This window comes from Heterocephalus glaber, unplaced genomic scaffold, assembly GCF_053883595.1.
Source record: "Heterocephalus glaber isolate CG9 unplaced genomic scaffold, H.glaber_assembly_v1.0 deba00001687, whole genome shotgun sequence".
NCBI lineage: Eukaryota > Metazoa > Chordata > Mammalia > Rodentia > Bathyergidae > Heterocephalus > Heterocephalus glaber.
Genome location: NW_028258412.1, coordinates 8,811,561 through 8,836,497, shown reverse-complemented (window position 1 = coordinate 8,836,497; position 24,937 = coordinate 8,811,561). Strand labels below are relative to the sequence as shown.

The 24,937-nt window shown below is 41.7% G+C and overlaps 1 protein-coding gene and 1 gene segment (V, D, J or C); one reads left to right on the top strand and one right to left on the bottom strand.

Annotated features, from left to right (window-relative positions):
- The window catches only part of LOC106009314 (Ig lambda-1 chain V regions MOPC 104E/RPC20/J558/S104-like), a 505,149-nt gene that overhangs the window by 339,170 nt on the left and 141,042 nt on the right, over window positions 1-24,937 (bottom strand).
- Prame (PRAME nuclear receptor transcriptional regulator) lies at window positions 10,873-24,503 on the top strand. Its single transcript, XM_004844075.4, has 4 exons — window positions 10,873-11,515; window positions 20,345-20,664; window positions 21,059-21,664; window positions 23,487-24,503. The coding sequence occupies exons 2-4, from the start codon at window positions 20,372-20,374 to the stop codon at window positions 24,061-24,063; spliced, it is 1,476 nt and encodes a 491-aa protein (XP_004844132.2). The 5' UTR covers window positions 10,873-11,515; window positions 20,345-20,371; the 3' UTR covers window positions 24,064-24,503.

The following is a 24,937-nucleotide window of genomic DNA, read 5'->3' as shown; positions in this document are numbered from 1 at the left end:
TACCCGGAAGGAAGCTCCCCACCTCCACCCCAGGCTCCTGGGGCAGAGAGAGTGAGCCAGTCCCAGCACCCAGAAGGAAGCTCCCCCACTGCCATCCCAGGCTCCTAGGGCAGAGAAGGTGAGCCACATGGGCACCAGAAGCAGCACCCCCTCCCCCGTGGAAATGAGAAAACACATAATCAAGCCTCAAAGACAGACTTCTGGATCACCTACAGCAACCCCAAAGGGAAACGAGATGGAACACTCTGATACTCAACCACCTGGACTCTCTGAACTGGCAACAAAAGAGGATCTGGAAAAAATGAAATCAGAAATAATTACTCAGATAACAGCAAAGATTTTACTCATGGTGGAAGACATGATTAATAAATCTACAGAAGACACAGATAAAAAATAGAGGATCTGAGGAACATGATGGAATCCTAACATAGGAAACAAATGGAATCCATAAAACAGATACAAACAGATTTCCAAGAGATTAAAAACTCCACGGAAAGTCTGCACAGCAGAATGAACCAATGTGAGGATAGAATTTCACATATAGAAGATAAGATTGCAATTAGTGAGGAGGAAAAGAAAAATTGCTTTAAAATTGTAAGGGGACACGAGAAATCAATCCAGCAGCTGCCTAGACGATGCAAAGAAGAATAACATAAGACTGATTGGAGTCAATGATGAAAGAGGAGAGAGTGCAGATGACATAAAAAAGCTGTTCACAGAAGTGATGGCAGAAAACTTCCCAAGGAGGGGAAAAGAACTTGACATACAGATAAGTGAGGCATATAGGACTCCAGCAAGACTTAACCAAAAAAAATCGACACATAGGCATATAATAGTTAGGATTCCAGAAATCCAACAGAAGAACAAAATTCTACAACCAGTGACAGAAAAGAAACAAATCACATACAAAGGAAAGCCCATCAGAATCACAGCAGACTTCTCAATGCAAACCCTCAAGGCAAGAAAATCTTGGAGTGATGTATTTCAAGGCCTAAAGGAAAACAGCCTCCAACCCAGATTGATGTAAACTATTGACTGCAAAACTATCTTTCAAAATTGATGGAGAAATAAGATGCTTTCATGATAAAGAGCACCTCAGGAACTTCATGAATACCACCCGGCACACAAAAAAATTTTAGACAATACCCTAGGAAAAGACAATGAGGATCACACCCCAGGAAACCCAACAGAATGAATCCATTGGGAGTGACAAATTAAATGCAAAGGGGGAGAATACAACAAAAAGAAAAAGTCATGACAAGGCTTTCAAAACTTTTGACTTCATCTCCCTAATGAGTGTATAATTCAGTCTTATTATTGTACTGATTAGTATTTTTCTGATTCTAGAGTTGCACACCATTCCTTGTGCTATACTGGCTATTTATCCTCTTATGTCTACATTTTAATTGGGTTTTCTATTAATGAGCTCTAGGAATTCTTTATATATTCTGGTCATAGGTTATGTGCATTGTAAATATGGTCTGTTTAAGGACTGCTTTTCATTTTAATGATGTCATTTAAAGTTCTAAATTTTGATGGAATCTCATTTATCAATTTTTTTCTTTTATACATCATGTTTTTTGTATCCTAGGTAGTTCTTGCCTAACCTGAATTCATAAATATTTTCCCTTATAATTTCTTCTTAAAGTTTTATACTTTTAGGCTTCCTTATTTAGGTTCATAGATCCCTTCAAGTTATTTCCATGTATGGAAGAAAAGGGTTGAGGTTAATTTTTTATATATAGATACCAGGTGTTCTAGTGCCATTTGCTGAAGACACTATCTCTTCCTCGGCTCTTGAACCAAGTTTATATTCTATAAAATGCTAATGTTAAGTAATCTTTCAAAACTCAGTGGACCATATATGTGTGGTTCTATTTCTAGATTCTCTGTTTTATTCCAATGATCTATATGTCTTTCCTTACACCAACACTGCCTTGATGACTGTAGCTTTAGAAGAAGTCTTAAAATTGGGTGCTAAACGTCTTCCAACACTGTTTTTGTTTTTGTTTTTGTTTTTGGCTTTTCTGGGTCCTTTGTACTCCTACATAACTTTTAAATTTCAATATCCAGTTCTTCATTTATAGCAAGTATACACAGACTTGAATTTGTATATATACCTTGTGTTTTCTAATCCTGCTAAATTCAAGTACAAGTTCTTGGGGCTCCTAGGGATTTCTTAGTATTTTCTCTGTAGATGACCATTTCATCTACATATAAAGATTTTGCTTCTGCTGTGCCAATCCTATCCTAGTTGTGTCATTTTTTGCCAGACTGTTTTGGTGGGGACTAGGTTTCAAAGTTTAATGGACAGATAAAGAGTAAGCATATCTGCCCTTGTTCCCCACCTTAAGGAGAACGCATTGTATCTTCTCCATTCATATAAGGTGTTTTCGCTGGAAGTATGGAGTACATGTCTTTAATTTGTTGAGAAGTTTCTGTTCTACTTCAAGTCTCCTGATAGCTTTTACCATGAACAGCTGTAGAATTTAGTCCAATACTTTTTCTCCAACTAGTGACTGGATCATATGGCTTTTTCCTTTCCTCTGTTAAAATGATGACTTTTGGGGGTGGATCTTCCAATGCTGAACCAACACTGCCATCCCTATAACAAAACCACTTTCTACATCCTGCCAGATCTGACTTCTAAGAGTTTGTTTTGTTAAACAAATTTCTATCTTTGTTCATACTTTTTTCTTCTATTATCTTTATCCAATTTTAGGATTAGCACAATGTTGAGTTCCTAAAATGAAGGGAGAAGTGTTCCTTCTTTTTTCTGCTTTAATTGTTTGATATAATTTATCAGTTAAAATGTTTATGAGCCTGCTGTTGTCATATAGGTAGGTTTTCAAGCTAGGAATATACTTTCTTTAATAGGTGCTATTCATATTTTATATTTCCTCCAGAGTTAGTTTCATTTATTTGTCTTCTAAGTTACTTCTTAGAAGTTGTCAAATTTATTTCAAAACAGATTTTTGTAATATGCTTTCTATATCCTTTTAAATTCTATAAAATCTGTGGTAATGTCTCCTAGTTCTTAATATTGTAATTTTAAAAATGTATAACTGATATTGTGTAACAGGAAGAAAAGGTCTAAAAGTGCAGGGGAATTGGGAGGGGTAGGGGAAGGGAAAAAAGGGAAAAGAAAAAATATGAGAAGAGGAAAAAAATGGAAACAAGGTCTTTGCAAAGAGAGAAGGGTGGAGGGGGTGAAGGGAGGGCAAGGGAAGGGGAAAATAATAAAAACCAAGAGACTCATGTAATGGTATAAGATCCCAATGATGAATGTAACTGTATTGTATACCTAAAATGTACCAATAAAGTTAATGGGGAAAAAAAACATATAATAAGTAATGTGAAATAGGAAGAAAAGGAGCAAAGGGGAAGTAAGTGGGAGAGGTAGGGGAAAGGAAAGAAGGGAATGGGATTAATATAATATAAGAAAATGTGAAAATAGGAACAAAATTTTTGTAAATAGGAATGGAGGGGTTGAAGGGAGGGCTTGGCAAGGGTGAAAAACAAGAACCAAGAGAGGTTATGTAAAGGTGCAAATTTCCAATGATGAATGTCATTATATTCTATATCTAAAACATACCAATGATTAGAATGAATAATTGATAATGCAGAATAGGAAGAAAAGGTCCGAAGAGGTAGGGGTAGTGGGAGGGGCAAGGGAAAGTAAAGAAAGGAAAGGAAAAATGAAGAGAAATGGAAATAAAGTCTTATATAGGAAAGGGTGGAGGGGGTGAAGGGAGGGCTAGGAATGGGGAAAAAATAAGAACTGAGATGCATCATGTAAAGGTACAAGTTCCCAATGAGAAATCTAATTGTGTTGTATACCTAAAATGTACCAATAAAAGAATTTAAGAAAAAAAAAAGAAAGATGTTACGTACCTGTACCAAATTCCACAGAGAATGTAAACATTATGTACCACACACATGTTCTAATAAACTAAGCTAAAATAAAAATTAAATTTAAAAAGAAATTCAAATTATAATAACACTGATGTTTCACCTTACTCCAGTCAAAATCACTGTCATCAAGAAATCAAATAATAACAAATGCTGGCAAGGCTACGGGGGAAATGGATCCCTTCTACATTGCTGGTGGAAAAGTAAACTAGTACAACCACTAAGGAAATCAATAGGGGGTTCCTCAAAAAATTAAAAATAGAAATTCCATTCAACCCAGCTATTCCTTTCCAGGTATGTTTCCAAAAGATTTAAAGATGAAATAAATAAGACACACAAGCTTAAATATCACATGGTCTCTCTTATACGAGAAATCCAAAGTATAAATAAATGAAAGAGCAAAATAAAGTTTAAATAATAGGAAAGAGGGAGACAGATCTTTGGTAATAAGGAAAAGGGGCAAGAGGTGGAGGGAGGGTGGAAAAAAGAATAAGATGCATTACGTACAACGCCAGTTCTCCATGAGGAATATAATCATCATGTACTGCCAACGTGTACCAATAAAAATAAAAATTAGGGAAAAAAGAAAACATATTTCAGGTTTTGTCACAATCTGCTTACAAATTGCTGTAATTTTCCCTTAGCAATCCTCTACCCTGGCTCTTGCATTTCACCTCTCCAGCCTCCTCGCCCCTTAGTTGAGCATTCCACTGGCTGCCCAGGCCATCTTCTTTCCGTGGCTCCACAACAGCAGGCCATTCTGGGCCCACAGTGCCCCCTGGTGGTCTGAGGAACAAGGTGCCTTTTGCAGCTTGACAACTCGTAAGAAGCGTCATGACCAGGAACTCTGGGCTTTGAGAGGCCTTAGGAAGTAAAACCTTAGGAAGAGACTAAGGAGTGTGCCTTCTGAAGAAGAGAAATCCTAGTGGAATCCTAGCTGGGATGGCCTCTGTTCCCGAGCTCATGTAAATAGAGTTAAAGAGCACAGAGCAACTGGCATCAAGAATGTCCTGAGGCTCCCTCTCCAGGGCCTTTCCTCAGACTGGCATTCTTATCTGCACAAAAGAGGACACCAGGCTTGCCCTCTGGGTCAGTGATCACCAAAGCCTGAAGAACCAGGAGCTGTGCACTCCACCTTTAATCCCAACACAAAGATTTGGTCTGAGGGATCTGCGAGGAGTAGATGTGCTATCCAAATAGTAACCAGAAACCTTGAATGGTTCAGGGAATAGGAAAGTACACACCTCTCCAACTCTGATGAGAATGGGAGGAATGTCTTCATGCATTTGAGCTGCTGTAACAAAGCACCATAGAAAGGGTGACTTCTAAACAACAGAAATTCATGTTTCACAGTCTAAAATCAAGGTACCAGCAGTCTCAGTGTCTGGTGAGAGCCTGCTTCGTAGTTCACAGAGAGCTGTCCCTTGGCTGTACTGTGGGATTACACATGGAAAGTGGTATAAGGGGTGTCTCAAGTCTCTAAAGACACTAATCCCATTCATGAGCCTTCACTCTCCTGATCTAATCATTTCCCAAGGCCCCCACCTCATTGAACCATCATTCTGGGGGTGAGGATTTCCACATATGAATGAGGGGGTCCATACACATTTGGAACATAGCATGGGGATACGTAGTTTTTGGCAAGTTAGAACTTCTTGAGGACAGTCTTTCAGGGTCACTGCCCAAATGACATGTCCATTTTTTCAAGATCTTGAACACAAGTATGAAGAGCTCTTAGGTTACTTCCATAATTGTGTTCAGTAAAGACTAGAGAGGAAATTCTAATTATAGAGACAGGATACTTGTACATTATTTACTGAAGTTAAGAGGACATATTTTACTTTTCAAGACACTATTATTTTATTCACTGTTTGTAGTAGTGTTCTTGAAAGCAGATCTTCCAAGAATAAACTATAATTTTAAATGACAAAGCTGATGACAATTTAGATGCTATGAGATGGGGATGCATGCCTGAGTTTGTAGCCTTTGGACAGTGCTATGTCTCTTGTTCTATACTCTGAAGAAGCCTTCTGGGAAAACTCTACCCTAGCCTTCTTCATTCCTTGCCTGGCCCCAAGTTCTCTGTCTGGGTTTGGCCCAAGCTAGCAAAAACACGCTTTAATATTACCTGTACCTTAGTCCACTTTCTGTATCTATGGGCTCTGTACACTCAAATTCAACCAACTGCACATAGAAAATATATTTTAAAATTTCAGCCTGGCATGATGCCACACACCTGCAATTCCAGCATTTGGGAGGCTGAGGCAGGAGAATTGCCATGAGTTCAAGGCCAGCCTTAGCTGCATAGTGAGTTTAAGGCCAGCTTCAACTACATAGTGAGATCCTGTCAAAAATAAGCAACAAAAAAAACAAAAAACAAAAAAATTAGAAGAGTCCAGCAAATAAATCTTGAATTTGCTGCACACTGAATAGTATGCTGTGTCCATGCAAGTGAAATGATGTGTACCCACTCTATTAAATATTGTTATGGTTTGTATCTAGATGTCCCCCCCCAAAGCCTCAGGTGCTCATAGGTGAGACTTTTCAGAGTTTGCTGGACCTAAGGTGTATGATGGTGGGATTAAGGGTGTGTGGTACTAAATTAAGCCCACTGGTTGGAATCAGCATTGTTTGGGGTGTGGCTGAGTGGATTTACTAAAGACAGATGTCTCACCTTGGGTGTGGGTGGCACCCCCCCCCAAAAGACTTACAGCCTGGATGGAATATAAGGGACACAAAGAAGGCAGGCTCACTGCCTTCTGCTCGCCACACCATGGCAAGCATGGCAAGAGGTCTGTTTCTTCTCTGTGATGTCCCTCTACCATGCTGCCTGCCTTGGAACCAGCTGACTATGGACAGAAACCTCTACAAACTATGAGCTGAAAAAAACCTTTCCTCCTTTAACTTGTGGATGTTGAGTATTTTGTACCAGCAATGAGAAAAGTAACTAAGACAGATATTATAATTGATCTAAATCTAGAGAAAATTTAAAGTACACAGTGAGGTTGTATAGGTGATTTGCATATTGAGAATTACAAAGAGGATTTGATTAAGTTGATAATATATTTCAATATTTACCAAATTAAAACTGAACAATGCTTAAAATACTTATTAAGTGTATATATTACTAAACCATTTACATGTAAATATATATTTTATGTTTTCAAAAACATTTTTTGATACAGGATCTATGTCAGGCTGGTTTTGAACTCATCAAGTAGCCCAGGCTGGTCTCAAACTCACAGAGCTCCCCCTGCCTCAGCCTTCTGAGCACTGGGAAAATAGGCATGCTCCACCATATCTGGCAGCTTTCAAAAAATTGCCCTCACCTAGCCTGGGGAGGTCTTTGACATGTGACCTTCAGTCTCTTCATCCACAACCCAGGGCAACAGAGTTGATAACCAACAGACTGACCTGACCAAAGAAGAGACCAATGCCTAGGTGGAGAGTTTTGCTTCAGGACTTAAGCCATACCCTTCTACAGAGATTGGGTGAGAGAGAGCCTTGGAGGGGATGAGAGCTAATAATGATCTCCTGGGATACCCTGGGAAGCCCAGGGAAGCTTACAGGGCCTTTATTCTGTAGTGAGAGACCAGGTTTTGTGGGAGTACTCATCAGAGGGGATGATATTGAAGAAGGTATATGGTCTAGTGATATGTTTGAGCTCTGGTACTGCTGCCAACATCCAGCAGAAATCAGTAGTCTGGATTACTATAGGTCAATCTAAGGGGTAGCCTAGTTGTCTTTATTAAAATCTGAGTCCTTGATAAAGTGAGACCTTGCCCCCCAAAGAAAATTAGAGTCCTTATTGTTTTGGTAAAGGGCTGTTCATGAGTGGTTTTAGAGTTTGTCAATATCTAGTTGACATACGATGCTATTATTATCACTAACTTTACTACCACAGACAAAGTAACATGGTACTGGCCAGCAATTGGTTTTCTCTCTATACCAATACCTAGACTGCCTGGAGTATCATAAGCAAAACTGTGGCTTGCTCCCAAAGAACAAGGCATTGAGCCAAAGAATTTACAAGCCCAAGCACAAAAAACAAAAACAAAACAAAAAACATATTTTGAAAAGACAAGGCAACAGAATGCCTCCAAAAACTCCCAACTCCCTCAAAATCAGTACAGGGGTCTTTGAGGGGAAAGAAATCATAAGCTACACAGCAGATAGGTCTGAAAGGTACATGGAGGTAAAATAGTCCTATAAAGTGTTAGTGAATTTAAAGATATAACTAATAACATATGACTGCAAAGAAACAAATGATCAGTGGGTCTAGAGAAGACACCAGCTTGTGCAGCTAAAGAAAGAGATGCAAAACGTGAATGTCCAGCGTAGAAAACAACAGGAGTCCATAAGAGAGTTCCAAACAGAAATCCAGGAGATTAAACACAAGATTGAAAGTATGGGCAGTAGAAGTGACCAATGTGACGACAGTATCAGGCCTGGAGGACAGGGCTGTCAGGTCAATAATGATCAATTAATGAGAAATACCTTTAAAACAGTAAGGGAACAGGAAAAATGGATCCAACAGCTCCTAGATGAATCAAAGAGGACTAACACAAGACTAACTGGAATTAGTAAAATATCAGAAGATAGCACAAAGGGCATAATAATTGTTTACACAAGTAATGGCAGAAAATTTTCTAACATGAAAAAAAGAATGTAACACACAAATAAGTGAATCTTATAGAGCCCTAAATAGCCATAATTTAAAAAAACCCATCCCATGCCACCAAATAATTAAAATACCAAGCAAACCTGTCACGATCCACCTGCCTTTGTAACTTTCCACCTGAGCCTGTTGAGGTTTTTTTTAGAAAGTTCTTATAACTTGATACTTGAAAACAATGGTTATCCTGAGTTTCTTAAATCTCCTTGAGCCACTGTATCTGCAGCTCTTCAAAGACAAACCACTGTTCAGTAAACCAAAGGAGGGGAAAGGCTCCAGTTCCAAAGTGCAAAAATGGTAGTTTTTATCAACCTGATCTATGTGTCAGTCTCAGTTCCAATGGGGATCAATGCAATGATCTCATTGAAATGTAGCTATGTACATTCCAACCCTTCTGTCATTCCTCCATTCATCCATTCACCTATGTAGCTGGGACCCTGAAGCTCCCCTTGGCATGAGGATGGCTGGACAATAGCAGAACAAATCCAGGAATAAACAACTACCTACCATGCTGCCCATTTCTCTTAGCCACCAAGGTCACCATGACATAGTTGAAGATTTGGGGTCACTGGGATGACAGGAACATAGTCCTAGACCCCACTTTATCCCTTTCAGAAAAAAGTTTGTAGAGGGTGACTACTTCCCAGGCATGAGTGAGCAAGATAAATTCAAAACACCCAAAGAGATCTGGGGTCCCACCTTGAATGGGGCCTCCTTTTGGGGAACCCCTTCCCCATCGCTTCACCAGGGAAGATTGCTCTTTACCTTTCCAGCAGTATGATTCTGCCTTCCCCACCTCCAAAAGGGACTGGGTGAAAGAAAGTGTCAAAACTGGCACCTCCCTTGCAAACCATACCAGAGACCACAGAACTCTGTCCCCTTGCCGGCCCCAAATACAAATTCCCATGATGGTCAAGGCTCAGTAATAGCATTCCGGGCCTCCATATCCTTCTGCCTCCTTGACTGGCTCCCCATTCACCAATTGTCAACCAGGATTTGTTGGGGTGGGCAAGAACCTCTGAATTAAGAAAAGCAAGAAGTCCTCTGACGGACTCAGTAGAAGGTAGAGGTATGGAAGGGAATAGAGCTAATACAGGAATATGGTTCTTCTGGAAAGACTCTGGAAACCTAAACCTGACTCGAAGACTGAAGAACACACCATCTGGAGGGAGGGCAAGTGAATTGAACACAGGAAGGAATTTCTTCACCTCAAGATTATGTAAATGGGTCTAGAGTGGAGTGGGCATGGGACTTACCAAGGGCAGTGGTGTCTGTGTAGACAAAGAAAGTAGGGTAGAGCTAGGACCCCAGCTCAAGGCAAGGACATGCCCCTGCACCTCTAACACCATGAGATAAATGCGATTTCTCCCCAAACACAGGCCTCGGGGTTGGTCCAAGCCTGCACCTCTCCTTGTCCCAGAGAGCCCTCATCCTACCTGCACCCTTCTCCCAGCTACTCCCAGCCTCCTACACCCAGCACATGCCAGGCATTCATTCTCCTACCTCCAACTCCCAGAACTTCTCCTACTCGCCCACCCATGAGCCCACCTGCCCTTCACCCTCCTCTTCTGACCCCACCTCTGGCCCCACCTACTCCACCCCACCCACTGCCCTCAACCTCCTACCTTCATGCCAGCCGCTTCCCTCACTCACCTCCTCCCACTCCACCCCTGCCTCCACATCACCCTTTGCCTTTATCCAACCTGCATACTACTCCGTTTCCCCACCCCCACTGCCTTCACTCTCCCACCCACTCATAAGAACCCTGCCCCCTCTTTGCCTAACCCTCAAAGTTGCATCCCCCGTGGCGCCTCCTAGACCTACCCAACATTCCCCTTCATCCTACTATCCCTAATTGCTCCCCTCCCTCCAACATCTACCCCACTAAACTGTCTCTTCACTCCCTCACATCCTCTCCCACCTCTACTTCCATTCCCTGCCCACAGCTCTCTTCTGGGAGTGGCCACAGGCGCCACTCATCCCGCCTCCCGCCCTTCCCCCAACTCCCTCCCCCTTCCACGCCTTGAGAATGTTCCGGATTTCTTCCTTGACTCCAGTGAATCTCGCAAGATTTCACACGAGAAGCTAGGATTGGTCGATTCCTCGGTTTGTGAAGGGCAGGGGCGGGGAGTTGCCTCGTGAGTGACTGCTGAGCTCCAGTCAGCGTCTTAGTGAGCAACGTTGTGGTAGAAAATGTAAGTGGGGGGGGGGGGGTTTAGCTCAGTGGGACCGCGCCTGGCTCGCAAGTGCAAGGTCCTGAGTTCGATCCCGGGTACCGCAACAAAAAAAAAAATAAAGCTTTGTTTTCTCACAGAATGACCTTAGGTCACCAACCCCTCCCCTGGGTAGCGTTGAAAGCAAGCGAATATGGGGCAAGGTGGATATCAGTCTGGACTACCAGGATGCCCCCGTGAGAGTTTTGGACATAACCAGTAGGGATGCCTGGGCTTTCTGTTGCTCTCATTTGCTGGTGCATTGGAAATGGGTCCCTCTGGAGGTGTTGCGAAGAGGAGTAGGCAGTTCAGCCAAAATCCCAGAAGGAGCAAAGGAGCAAAGGAGCGGCAGAGATTTGGTGGCAGAATGATAGCCATTGTCCATGGGTGAAGAGTCACTTGTGACTGAGCACAAGGTCTGTCATTCAGCTTGTCCTCAGGTTCAGCTGAGGACAAACTGGTTTTGAGGTTTGGAGTAAGACTCCTACAGATAGGGCAGGATCTAGTGTTTATTTTCTCAACAGTATTTGCGGGGGCTATTGTTTCATAACTACATGTGTTGAAATACAGACTTCTTGCTTTTGGAGCATTTTGGCATTACTCTCATACTCGGGTGGAGACCAGTGACTGACACCATAGGACATATAGAAGACAAATTATTGGGGGACTAGAGGCTCTTCTGAGTTGGGCCAGCCTGTTCAGAAGACATCATCAGGTAAGATGGTCCCTTGAATCATCTTGGGTGCCCAGAGAAGCCTGTCCTCTCTGTCCTTGTCACTGAGGAGTAAGAGAGAGTCTGCATCTTAAGTATCCTCCCAAGGAGGGCAGAAGCAGAAATAGCCTTTATTTTTTCAAATCATTTTCCCCATAGAGCATTTGATTTGTCCTGCTGCCTTTTGTAAGAAACAGTGTCGGACTGGGGATTTAGCTCAGTGGTTCTGCCACCTGCCTAGCAAGCAAGTGCAAGGACCCAAATTCGATCCCTGGTAGCAAAAAAAAAGAAAAAGAAAAAAAAATTTAGAGCCAGGGATTTAGCTCAGTGGTTCCACTGCCTGCCTCGCAAGCACAAGGTCCTGAGTTCAATTCCTGGTACAAAAAAAAAAGAAGCAGTGTCATTGTGTTGGTATTTCCAAAGTCAGAGTTACATTCTAACCTCTCTTCAGGGTAATCAAACACCAAGTATAGGATGTCAAGTAGGTAGAGTGCATGAGCTCAGGGAGGTTTGATTTCACTTCCTGTGGCCATGAACTATCAGGGTAAGAGTCACTCTTGGAAACTGAACATGGTTGTACAACTTAGGCCTCGGGTGCCACATGAGGAGGCCAGGTAGGCCCGTGGTCTTACTTGAATCTCAGGAACTGAGCTGGGACTGAGACCTCAAGAATGACCGTGTACCTGGCAGGGCAAAGCAGTGTGCTCATATTGTAGCTATCAGTATACTTGATTATTACCCTCAATGTAACTGATGCCTCCAAGGCAAGAGATGATGGCCTAATGTTCAAAGCTCCAAACTCTAAAGGTAGTTGGGCCAGGGTTGACTGAACCCAAAACCTTGAGAGGAGGGGGGCATGTGGAGACATAAAGTCAGGGTCCTGGCTCCAGAGTTCCTTTCTTAGTATCTCTCCTGAGCAGAGAGCAAGGAGGATGAACCGAGCAGAGTGCAGGTCACAGGCTGCAGTGGTGATGACTCAGCCTTCTCAATCTCTGACTCAGGCGACAAAGGGGCCTCTGTGCACTTCTGCTTCCCAGATCTTGTGGGTGAGGCCCTATCAGTGAGTTTGATTCCTTGTCTTTAGCAAGGATGTGGAGGGTGAGAAAGCATTTCCTCCCAGGAGTCCCTTTGGAGTGAGATGGAATCTCAGTGTTGTTTTTATTTACATTTCTGTAATGGTCAGCAATGTTGACCATTTCTTTGTGTATTTATTGGTCATTGTTATTTCTGTGAAGGGCCTATTTACTCTGCTTGCTCATTTTTTTGGATTGAATATTTTATTTTTTTAAGAAGGGTTTCTAATTTTTTTTAGTTCTTTATTTATTATAGATATGAGTGCTCGTGTCTAAGGAACCACTGGAAAAATTTTTTTGTCCCATTCTGTAGGTTGCTTTTTTAACTCTATTGGTTGTTTCTTTTGCTGTGCAGAAGCTTTTTAATTTAATATGATTCCATTTGTTGATTCTCAGAACTATTTCCTATGCAACTGGGTTTCTGCTCACAAAGTCTTTGCCCATATGTAAGATTTCAAGAGTTTTACCTATTTTGTCTTCCAGCAGATTGTTTCTGCTTTAATATTTAGATCTGTGATCCATTTTGATTTTAGTTTAGAACATGGTGGGAGATAGGAGTCTAGATTCAGTTTTCTACATGTGGAAGCCAATTTTCACTGTATCATTTATTAAAGAAGCTATCTTTCCTCCAGTGTATGTTTTTGATACCTTTACCAAATATGAAATAGCTGGATTGCCTGGAGTTGTTCATGCTCTATGCTGTGCCATTGGTCCTCATTGTCTATTTTTGTGACATTACCATGCTGCTTTTTTTTTCTTTTTTTTTTTGGTACCGGGAATCAAACTCTGGACCTTGTGCTTACAAGGCAGGCAGCGGAACCACTGAGCTAAATCCCTGGCCCAACCATGCTGTTTTTATAACTGTACCTTTGTAATATAACTTGAAGTCCAGGATTGTGGTGCCTGCTGCTTTGCTTTTGTTGCCCAGGATTGCTTTTGCTCTTCTGGGTCATTTCCAGATTCCTATGAATTTTGGGATTGTTATCTCGATTTCTGTGAGGAATGCTATTGGTATTTTGACTTGGATTGCAGTTCTGGAAGTGTAGCCATTTTGTCAGTATTGGTTCCAACTATCCAGAAACAGGGTATCTTTCCATTTTCTGATGTCTTCACTGATCTGCTTTTTCAGAGTGCACTGCTTTGTTGTAGAAGTCTTTCATTTCCTTAGGTTAATTCCTAAGTATTTAATTTTTATTGATGCTATTGTGAATGGTAATGTTTTCCTAATTTCTTTCTCCATGGGTTTATTATTATACAGGAATGCTACTAATTTTTGTGTGTTGATTTTGGGGGGGGGTACTAGGGATCGAATTCAGGTCCTTGCGCTTGTGCAGCAGGTGGCATGTGTGTTGATTTTGTATCCTGCTACATTACTGAATTTGGATAGTGTACTAAAAGAGTTAAAGATTTCACGTTACAATGATACATGAATACCCATGTTTGTGGCAGCACAATTCATAATAGTTAAATAAATAAATAAGTGGCCTGTTGTGGCCTGTATTTAGATGTCCCCTCAAAGCCTCATGCAGATGAAGTGGGGCTTACTTTCTTGGAGGTGGCTGAATCTACAGTATGTGATGCTGGGATTAAGGGCATGTGATTAGTAAACCACTACATGTGAGTGAGTGGTTTGGCACCATCCTATCTATGGTAGTCTGGATGGAATAAAAGGGGCAGAAAGATGCTGTTAAGGTCCCTTGTTTCTTTGCTGTATTCTGCCATGAACTGTTGTCCTTCTTCCACCATCCCTTGAAGCCAGCCAATTATAAACTGAAATTTCTATGAACTGTAAGACAAATAAACCTTTCCCCCTTTAATTTTGGGTGTTGGGTATTTTGTCTCAGCAACAAGAGAAAAGTAACTAACAACACATGCCCTATATGTCCACCAGCAGATGCCTGGATAAATAAAATGTATTTGCATATGATGGAGTACTATTCTGCCATAAAGAAAGATACACTTGAGTCATTTGTAAGAAAATGGTTTGCACCTTGAGACCATAATATTAAGTGAAATAAATCACACACAAAATTGAGAAACCTGAAGTATAAATAAAGAGCAAAGTAAAAGATAATAGGAAGTAGGGAGATAGATCTTACTCAAAGAGGAAGTCAATCAAGAGATGGAGAAAGAGGAGGGAAAGCAGATGAAAAAGGAATTTAGATGTTATGTACTATCTCTATACAAGGAATGTAAACATTATAACCTGTGTCATACCTGATACTAAAAAAAGTAATGGGATCAAGAGTTGGAGGAACAAAAAAGAAGGATTTTTTTAAAAAGGAATTAAGGGGCCGGGGATTTAGCTCAGTGGTTTCGCCACCTGCTGCGCAAGCGCAAGGACCTGAGTTCAATCCCCGATACCAAAAAATAAATAAATAAATAAATAAAATAAATAAATAAGGAATTAAGGGGCCGGGGATTTAGCTCAATGGTTCTGCCCCCTGCCTTGCAGGCACAGGGTCCCAAATTCGATCCCTGTTACCAAAAAAAAAAAAAAAAAGGAATTAAGATGTATTATATACATGTACCGATTTCTACAAGGAATGTAAACATTATTAGTACATTGTACTAGTGTAATAAATGTGTTAATAAAAAGTAAAAAAATAAAAGAAATGAAAAAAAACCCCACAAGGACCAAAGAATCCTTCCACAAGCCCTCTAACAATGGTATGTACATGTACCAAAACTACATAAGGAGTGTAAACATTATGAATTGCAAACATGTACCAATAAAAATCAAAATAAAAATACCAAAAATATCTGACTGTGAAGAAAAAAAAGAGTTACTGGATCACAGGTAGATTCTTCTCTTAGACAAAGTAAAGAGCTTGAGAGGGAAAAGCCACTGGCGATAGGTCTGGTAATTGAGCCTGTGATCAGCCTGGTTCCTCTGAAGCCCAGAGAATCCTGAGTCTTCCCCAGAAAAAGTTATCTTCCAGCATTGTTGGTACTTTCTTGAATCCAGAAAAATAGGTGGGCCTGTGCTGGACCTTTTATCTTCCTACACTCTATGTTTTACTGAGTTCCTCAAAATAGCTCACAAGAATTTGGAGAATTCCTTGAATTTTGTTGATACCAGTGGAAGGTTGCTTTTCAGTATTTTGGCCACATCTCAGGCTCCAGGAGAGGTGAACTCACATTCCTGGGATACAGAAAGAGATAATATAGGTTGGGAGAAACCAGAAGCACAAAAATACTTTAAAGACCAAAACAAAGACCAAAGGGTAGATGCTTTAGGATCCTTCTTGGGATTCTGTGTCTAGAGGAAAATGTAAGTAGACTTTCTGTGGAGGTTAACTGAAGTGCTAGCTGAAGTAGCCCTACCTTTTTTTGTACCTGATGGGTGCCCAGTAATTAGGGACATTGACAGTTATCTTTGTTATTGATATCATTTTTATCTCACCAATTAGTAAAGATGCTTGCCAGGCAGTTAAAGTGTATGTCTAAGGCATATTCCAATCTAATTACATTTTTGCAAAGGCCATTGACATTGAGAGTAGAAATTTGGAGAAAAAGCTGCCTCCAGAAAGGTATCAAAATGGAAAATGTTCTTCAATGAATCCCAGCAACCTCAAGCTGGATGTGTGAATTGTACGGGCGTCACTATACATGGAGCCAAGAAAGGCCTGGAGAATTCTTGGAGTTGAGAGACTGTCTTAGTGTTCTCAAACTTCAAAAGCACCAATGTGAAAGCCAGACCAATGTGTGAATCATCCCTAAAATTGGCAGATTACTAAATGAGAAATATGTCTTCAAATTCTGTGAGGTGAAAATTGTCAGGCAAAAGGGCCGAAGACCAAGACCAGACCAGGCCACAAGAAGCCTTTATTAGGGGAACAGATCTGCCGGGCTGTCTCTGAACAAAGGAGAGACAAAAGCAATATGGCCGGGGCAGGGAGAGTCTTTTATAGAGACTGGGGTGGGGTTTGTAGGGGCTGAGGTGGAGTTGAGTGAGGTAGTGACTAGGGAATGGAGGAGCCGGTGATGTCACTAGGTGGTAGGAGGTGAGCAAGTATTGGGTTACTCTCTAGGCGGGAACAGGGGCAGACTGGGAAGAAGGGTTTGTTCTTTGGTCGGAGCAACCATCTTGGCATGATGTCACAAAGGGGAGGGGCCAAGGCACGATAGGAATAGGGCAGCTACTATACATAATAGCTGCTGAGGTGGTGGGAGACCTGTCAAAAATGTATTGTCATTTGTGTTTCATGCTTAAAACAGAGAGAGAAAAATTGAGCTGAATTGTTGTGTCTCATAGCATCTCTCTGATCAAAATCTCTGTACCTAAGAAGCATGGGGAGGGAGAAAGGTGCTTTTTGATGCTGTTTACATTAGTTGTCTCTTAGGATTGAGGAATCATCAGCCTTCAACATCTTGGAAAGATGGCTTTGGAAATCATAAAGATCCCTGAATGGTGCCTGGGCCTCCTCTGCTGTCTGTGAACCATTCAGATGTGGAAGAGGACACTAGGTTCTAAACAGAAGGTCTTCCGGTAGCTTCTTGGATGACAAGGATAGATGCATTTCGCCCATACCCATTTCACTTCCTGGCCCCAAGGTCCCACAGAACCTACAGCTCTCACATCTCAGTTGCTTTCAGACTTGAAAGGTTGCACACTAATACTACCTCCTGGCCCTTCTTCCACCCTCATTCTAGATTTAATCCTCTCAAGCCATTTTGATGAGTGGACCCAGACACTGACAAGAAACACTACCTCCAGGGAGGAAGGAAGATTGAATCTCCCTTGGGTCTCAGTGATCACCTTGAATTTACCAGGTCTCTGGACTTTTCTTTAGCCAATACCCACACTGTACTGCAGCCCACAGTTTTCGTTTGGTTTGGTTTTGAGATGGTAACTCACTGTGTGGTGTAGACTAGTCAGAAACTTCTGAGATTAAGTGATCTTCCTGCCTCAGCCTTCTAAGTCTGGGACTAAAGGTATATGGATGATGTTTAGCCTCCCCTTCTAATTCCTCAGTGCCATTCAAAGTCTTTCAACTTCTCCAAACAAAACATTTTATCTTGTTAGGTATAATCTACTATATACCATAACAAATGCCCAGCCCTACCCTCCCCAGGCCCACCCTTACCCCTGGCCAATTCCTAGTTGTAGTTTTGACTAAACTTCATTTAGGGCAGTGTGAAGGTTGATTGTGTCAGCTTGAGAAGTTTGGCTAAGAGAAACTTAGCTAAATTTGGCTCAGCAATTCTAGCAGCAACCCCAGGGGATCCATCCTAGGGATGAAATCCTATGGGATCCACCCAAGTGCAGCTCTTCTCCTGGATGTTATAAAGGCAAAATGAGGAAGGATGTGCCTGCTTCTGTTCCTTTGGAGGAGTCCCCGTCTTCGCCTTTGATGTCATCTCCTGGCTTCCAGCACAGACTCTTCAGCTTCTGGCACAGATCCATTGGCCTCCTGATATGGACTCACAGTAAGCTCCAGACCTTTGACTAAATCCTGTGGTCTCCAGTGTGGAGACAGACAGACCCTCTGGAGTCTTCCTCTTCTGACTCTGGGTGTGGTCATTGTAAGCCAATCTTGTACATTCTTACATATTTGTATATCTTATGTTATATCTGTTTCTGTAGTGAATATTGACTGATACAGGCAGCCTTGATCTTCAAAGTCTGGAAGACCAACCACCCCTTGGTTCTCCCTGAATAGACATTTTATTTGTTGTGTTATGGAACATAAATTGTAAGTGACACTGTGATATGTGGGGATTTTTAATTTGGGTTTTTCCCACTTTGGGGATGATACCATCTTCTTCATAAAGCTGACTTAAACATTTGAGTAATTTTTATGTGCCTAAAATTTTCCCCGACAATTACACTTTCAGTTGGTTTTCTTGTTCTGTCTGTTTCATGAATGCATATGCGATTTGATCAGTTGAATCTACAGAATATTAAAAAACCAATCAGGATTCACTGGATGGAGATCCAGTAATGTGGTAAGATTTTGCTCTCGTTGGAAGCTTTGAGCTGTAAATGGAAGGCATACCACAAAGTCCTGTTACAGCTTCTGAGGGGTCAGGGGAGCAAGGCAGAGTCCTGGAGCATTGGAGTCAATGCTGTATCCTCTCTGAGGTCTAGGCAGACAGCTTCCTGCATGACACCTAAGTCTGGTCAGTTGGGAACCTCAACCAAGGTCTCTAGGCCAGGCAGGTTTTTCCTTTTTCTTTCTCTATAAGAGAGCAGGTTTTTCTTCTGGCTTTCAGTGTAGTTTTGTCTTAATTTCAAACATTTTTATTTATTTTGATTTATGTAATTTTCTCTTAATTTCAAACGTTTTTATTTATTTTGATTTATGTAATTTTATAGATATTTAAAATAATTAGTTCAACAGATTTTATTTGAATGAAAGACATCTGCTTATTGGAATTTTACTGAATGACATTTTATATAATGTGTGACCAGCAGTTATTGTTCATATCATTTGTGATTTTGTGACTTTGTTAGGTGCTCTTTCTTAAGTAAATGGTTACAAAATAGTTTTAAGATTTTTTTCTTTTACACGGGGAAGGAATAAAGGTTTATTCAAGATATCTAGGATACAACATGTAACTTTAGTTACAATGTATTGTACACTTGAAAATTGCTGGGAGAGTAGACCACAAATTAGTAAGTATATGGGGTAATGTATATGTTAGTTTGAGTTAGCCATTCTACAATGTGTATATATTTTTTTTGTATCGGAGATCAAACTCAGGACCTTGCGCTACCAAGGCAGGCAGTGGCAGGCACCACTGACGTAAATCCCCAGCCCACAAAGTCTACGTGTTTTAAAACATGTGATACACCATGGATGTATACAATATTTGTCAGTTAAAAATACTCTTTTGAAGCCAGGTGTGATGGCACACACCTGCAATTCCAGCACTAAGGAGGCTGAGGCAGGAGGATTGCCATGAGTTTGAGGCCAGCCTAGGCTACATAGTGAGACCCTGCCTCAAAAAAAAGGAAATATTATGACACCTATTGTCCATACATTTCTTATGTTTCTCACTTGGGTTATTATTTGTTCAAGTGGAGGAGGAGACTGCTGGGCCATGTGGCATTCTCATTTCCATTGTCCTTGGGTAAACAGGTGAGCATCCCGAATCTAACAATCTAACAATCTAAAATGCTTTAAAATTTGAAACTTTTTCATAGCCAAGATGATGCCACAAGTGGAAGCTTCCACATCATAAAGTTTTGTTTCATGTACATAATTATTACAAATGTTATGTATAAAATTGCCTGAAGGCTATATTTATAAAGTATATATAAAACATAAATGAGTTTTGTGTTGACTTGGGTCCCATCCCCAGGTATCTCATTCTGTATATTTAGATGTTCTAACATCTGAAAAAGATCTGAAATCCCTAACATTTCTGGTCCCAAGCATTTCTGATATGGGATAATCAATCTGTAATATCAAATGTTTTTCTAAAAGAGGGCAGAGTCAGCTTTCAGTACTCCTCAGTACTCACTTCCCAGGAGTCTAGAATTAAATGGAGCACTGGGTGGATATGGGGTGGGGCAAGTGGTCCTCAAGCCACCTTTCTGGCACTTGGCCAGATGCTTGTCTTGAGACTGGCAGAGACACAGTTATGGCTTAGTAGCCACTGACTATAGAATTTGAGTAAACTGAGGACTTCCTTGCTGTTGTCAGAGCAGGGACTTTGGCATGGGGTTGGTCCCTCTGAAGGGTGGAGAGAAGATAGATTTGCTCACACTTAGCCTGAGAAGGATGCTTTGTTCCCCACATTTCCTCAGGATTCCTTTTGAAAAAGATTCATCAGGATGACCATGTTGACTCCACCAACACTCCTGGACCTGGCTAAGCAGAGCCTGCTGAGAGATGAGGCCTTGGTCATTGGTTCCCTGGAGGAGCTGCCCATAGAGCTCTTCCCACCTCTCTTCATGGCAGCCTATGCTAGGAGATACAGCAAGACCCTCAAGGCAATGGTGCAGGCCTGGCCCTTTCCTTGCCTCCCACTGGGGCCCCTGATGACAGAACAGGAACTTCACCAGGAGAACTTTCAAGCAGCACTCAGTGGGCTTGATGCGCTGCTTTCTCAGGAGGTTCGACCCAGGTGAGAGTTATCTACTAGTCTGGGGAGGGCCTTGGGAATCTGAGCAAGACATAGTTGGGGTCAGGGCATAGAGAGTCAAAGGGTGGGCCAGGGGGTTCTGTTGGTGCCCGTGAGGAAGCTAAGGGAGGTCTGAGGGTCATTGCTGGTGTCACTTAGAGAATGAGCATCTGGATGTTCATGATTGATGAAGTTACACAGGTGACTGAAGGAACATGTACCCACTTCTACTCAGTGTCATGTAAAAATATGAGAGCAGGGACAAGTAAGGATCTCAGTGGTGAAGGGAGAATTTGATATTGGGTTTAGAGTAACAGTTGAAGTCAGATGTTTGTTCCCCACCTGATTCTGAGACTCCTGCTTTTAATTCTGAATTACTTACCTGTTTTCCCTCTAGGAGGTGGAACCTGCAAGTGTTGGATTTACGCACAAACGTACATCAGGACTTCTGGACTGTGTGGTCTGGAACCAGGATGGATGTATGGTCGTTGATTGAACTAGAGGCTGCACAGCCCATGAAGAAAAAGCAAAAAGTGGGTAGTTTTGAGACACAAGCAGAGCAGTCCTTGGGTCCTGTGAAGGTCCTGTTAGACTTGTGTCTCAAGCAAGGCAGGAAAAATAAACTGCTCACCTCCCTCATGAAGAAGGTCAAGAAGAAAAAATGTTTACTACACTTGTGCTGTAAGAAGCTGAAGATTTTTGCGATGCCCATCCAAAATATCAAGATGATCCTTAAAATGGTGCAGCTGGACTCTGTCCAGGATTTGGAAATTAATTGTACGTGGAAGATGTCTACCTTTGGGATGTTTGCTCCTTACCTGGGCCAGATGAGTAATATTCAAAGACTCCTTCTCTCCCACATCCTTACTTCCTGTACTTACCTGGAGAAGGAAGAACAGTATGTCAGCCAGTTTACCTCTCAGTTCCTCAGTTTTCATCCCCTCCAGAAACTATATTTAGACTCTGTCTCCTTCCTTAAAGGCCACTTTAACAAGGTGCTCAGGTGAGAATTTGGTTAGGTTTCTCTGTAGACCGCAGCAGGCCTTTATCCATTTCAGTAACAATAATGGGCATCTACTGTGTGCCAGCCACAAGCAATGCAAGAGTGAAAAAGTCACTAGAAGTCAACACATTTATCTTCTTCCCAAGTATGTTATAATATAACTGCCCAAATAAAGGTTAGAGGTTGTTTTAATTGGTTTTCTGTTACTAATAATGCAGTAGCACAGACTGGATCAGTTATAAAAAGTTTTATTTTGGCTCACAGTTGTGGTCCAGGGTTGAAGGGTAACATCTGGTGATGGGATTCTTAATGGTGGTATCCCAAAATGGTACAGGGCATTAAGGCTAGAGACATGAAGTGCTCAAGGATCCAGCCAAAGAAGCTCTTATGGCAAACCCACTCTTGAGATAGCCTATTATCATCAATCCATTCATGAAAGCAAAGCCCTAATCACCTCTTTTATTGTCCCCTTCCCCTGGTACTGGGGATTGGACCCATGATCTTTACACTGAATTATATCCCCAGCTCTTTTTTTATTTTTATTTTGAGGCAGGGTCTTGCTAAGTGCCTAGGCTGAATTCAAATTGGTCCTGCTTCAGCCTCCTAGAGTGCTGGGATTACAGGCATGCAACCCTCGGCTGATCACCTCTTAAAGGTTGTACCTGGTTCCACCTCTTAGTATCTCATAATGGAGATTAAATTTCAACATGAATTTTGGAAGGGACAAACGATAGAGTCATAAACTAGGAGAGATGCTATTAACAGTGATCCCTAGGAACTAATGGGGGATTTCAGTCTGGGGGAGATTGGGTTTAGAAATTATTTCTTGGGAAGTGATGTCTAGGATAACAAACTAAGGGAGGAGAACATTGAAGAATGGAAAGTCCATCTGACATTAGACTTCAGATTGTCATCCCTGCACTCACAAACTTACTTAACAGTGAGTCTCTCCCTCCAACCCTATCTCAGATTTTCTCCCTGTAAAGGGTTGTTTTGAACTGTAGGAGAGATATGTAGTAAATGCATGATTATGGAGATGAGAGAAGAGTGGGAATGAGGAATGGTAAACAGTGATAGGTGGTTTACTGATAATACATTTTAAGTTGGCTGGTACCACCTTTGGATGTTGCTGATCTTGGCTAAATGTTTTCTTTGTGCATGTTTCCTGCTGGCCTCATCCAGCACAGAGATACAGGTGACTGGAGCCCAGGCAGGTAGCCAAAAGGAAGCTTAAGTTGAAAGCATTTTCCTTTTTTTGGTCTCTTTTTTGAAATTAAATTTTTTCCATTTTTGTTAATTAAAAAGCATTTTCAGTTGTATCTCTGAAACCAAAATTCAATGATATCTTTCCTTGCTTGAGACATGGGGTCAGGCTCTACTTGAGCATGTCCTGTTACCATCTTAATTCATGTTCACAGCACCTAAGAGGTGTATGTTCTCTGCTGGACAGAAGAGCAAAGGAAGATTTTGAGATTTCTATCACTTGACCTAGTTACACAGCAAAATTAGTGGCGGAGAAAGGACTCCACTTAACCCTGAACTTGCCTGAATGCCCCTTTACACTGTTCCGTCCTGGGAGTTGACTATAATCAGAAAGACTTTGGACCGGGGATTTAGCTCAGTGGTTCCGCCGCCTGCCTGCGTCACAAGCCACAAGGGCAAGGTCCTAAATTTGATTCCCGGTACCAAAAAAAAAAAAAAGAAGAAGAAGAAAGACTTTGGGTTTGTCCTCCCCTCCACCCTCAAGGCCTGGATCATCCCCACCCTGCCCCACCCACCACCACCTCTATTCTCAAGCACTAACTGCTCTGTCTTTCCCCAGGTGCCTGAAGAGCTCCTTGGAGATACTCTCAATAACTAACTGCCTACTTTCAGAGTCAGACTTGATGCACCTATCCCAGTGCCCCAACATGAGTCAGCTAAAGGACCTGAGCCTGAGTGGGGTCAATCTGACCACTATGAGTCCTGAGCCCCTCCGAGCTCTGCTAGAGAGAGCCTCCTCCACTCTTGAAGACCTGGATTTAGATGAGTGTGGGATCATGGACCCTCAATTTATTGCCATTTTGCCTGGCCTGAGCAAGTGTTCCCAACTCACAACCTTCACCTTCTGTGGGAATTCCATCTCCATGGGTGTGCTGCAGAATCTCCTGCTACACACCATTGGGCTGAGCAAGCTAAACCACGTGCTGTATCCTGCTCCCTTAGAGACTTATGAAGACAACCCAGGCATCCTCCACCTGGGAAAACTTGCCCACCTGCATGCCAAGCTAAAGCAGATGCTGCATGATGCAGGGAGGCAAGCCGTGGTCTGGTTCAGCGCCAACCTCTGTCCTCACTGTGGTGACAAAACTTTGTATGACCCAGAACCCATCCTTTGCTCCTGTTACATCCCTCTTTAGCTGGGTGCACATATTCATAGCTTTATTCTGGGCCTATGAACACTAAAGCTCAGAATGTAAGTCCTTCTAGGAGAAAAAGAGAAGTCTTAGTTTCAGATAACTTCTCATATAAGTGGAAAAAGGGAAGTTGTTATGGTTGGGAGTCAAATGTTGATTTGGGGAGATACATCCTATATAGTTAGAAATACACATTTGAATTTCTGGAGAAAGGATTTGGGCTTGGGAGGTACATGTGGGAGTTATCTTTGTGTGTATAGTTGTGAACAAATGGCCAGAAATAAAGAGAACTTTAGTGTAAATTGGTTTTTTTGTTTTTTATTTTTATTTTTTGATTGGCGAGCCATTTCTAAAGGAACTACTTGATAACATTTGGGCTTTTTTCTTTTTGTTGGTACCAGGGATCGAACTCGGGTCCTTGCGCTTGCACAGCAGGTGGTGAAACCACCAAGCTAAATCCCCGGCCCGGGCTTTTTAAATTTTATTTTATTTTTTTAAATTCTTTTATTGGTACATTGTAGGTATACAACACAATTACATTTCTCAATTGGAATTGTACCTTTACATAATACATCTTAGTTCTTATTTTTTCCCCATTCCTAGCCCTCCCTTCACCCCTTCCACCCTTCCCTGTTTACAAAGACTTTATTTCCATTTTTTCCATTTCTCAGCATTTTTTCTTTCCCTTCTTTCCTTTCCCCTGCCCCTCCCACTACCCCTACCCCTTTGGACCTTTTCTTCCTATTTTGCATTATCGATTATTCATTCTAATCATTGGTACATTTTAGGTATACAATATAATGACATTCATCATTGGACATTTGCACCTTTACATAGTCTCTCTTGGTTCTTATTTTTCACCCTTGCCCAGCCCTCC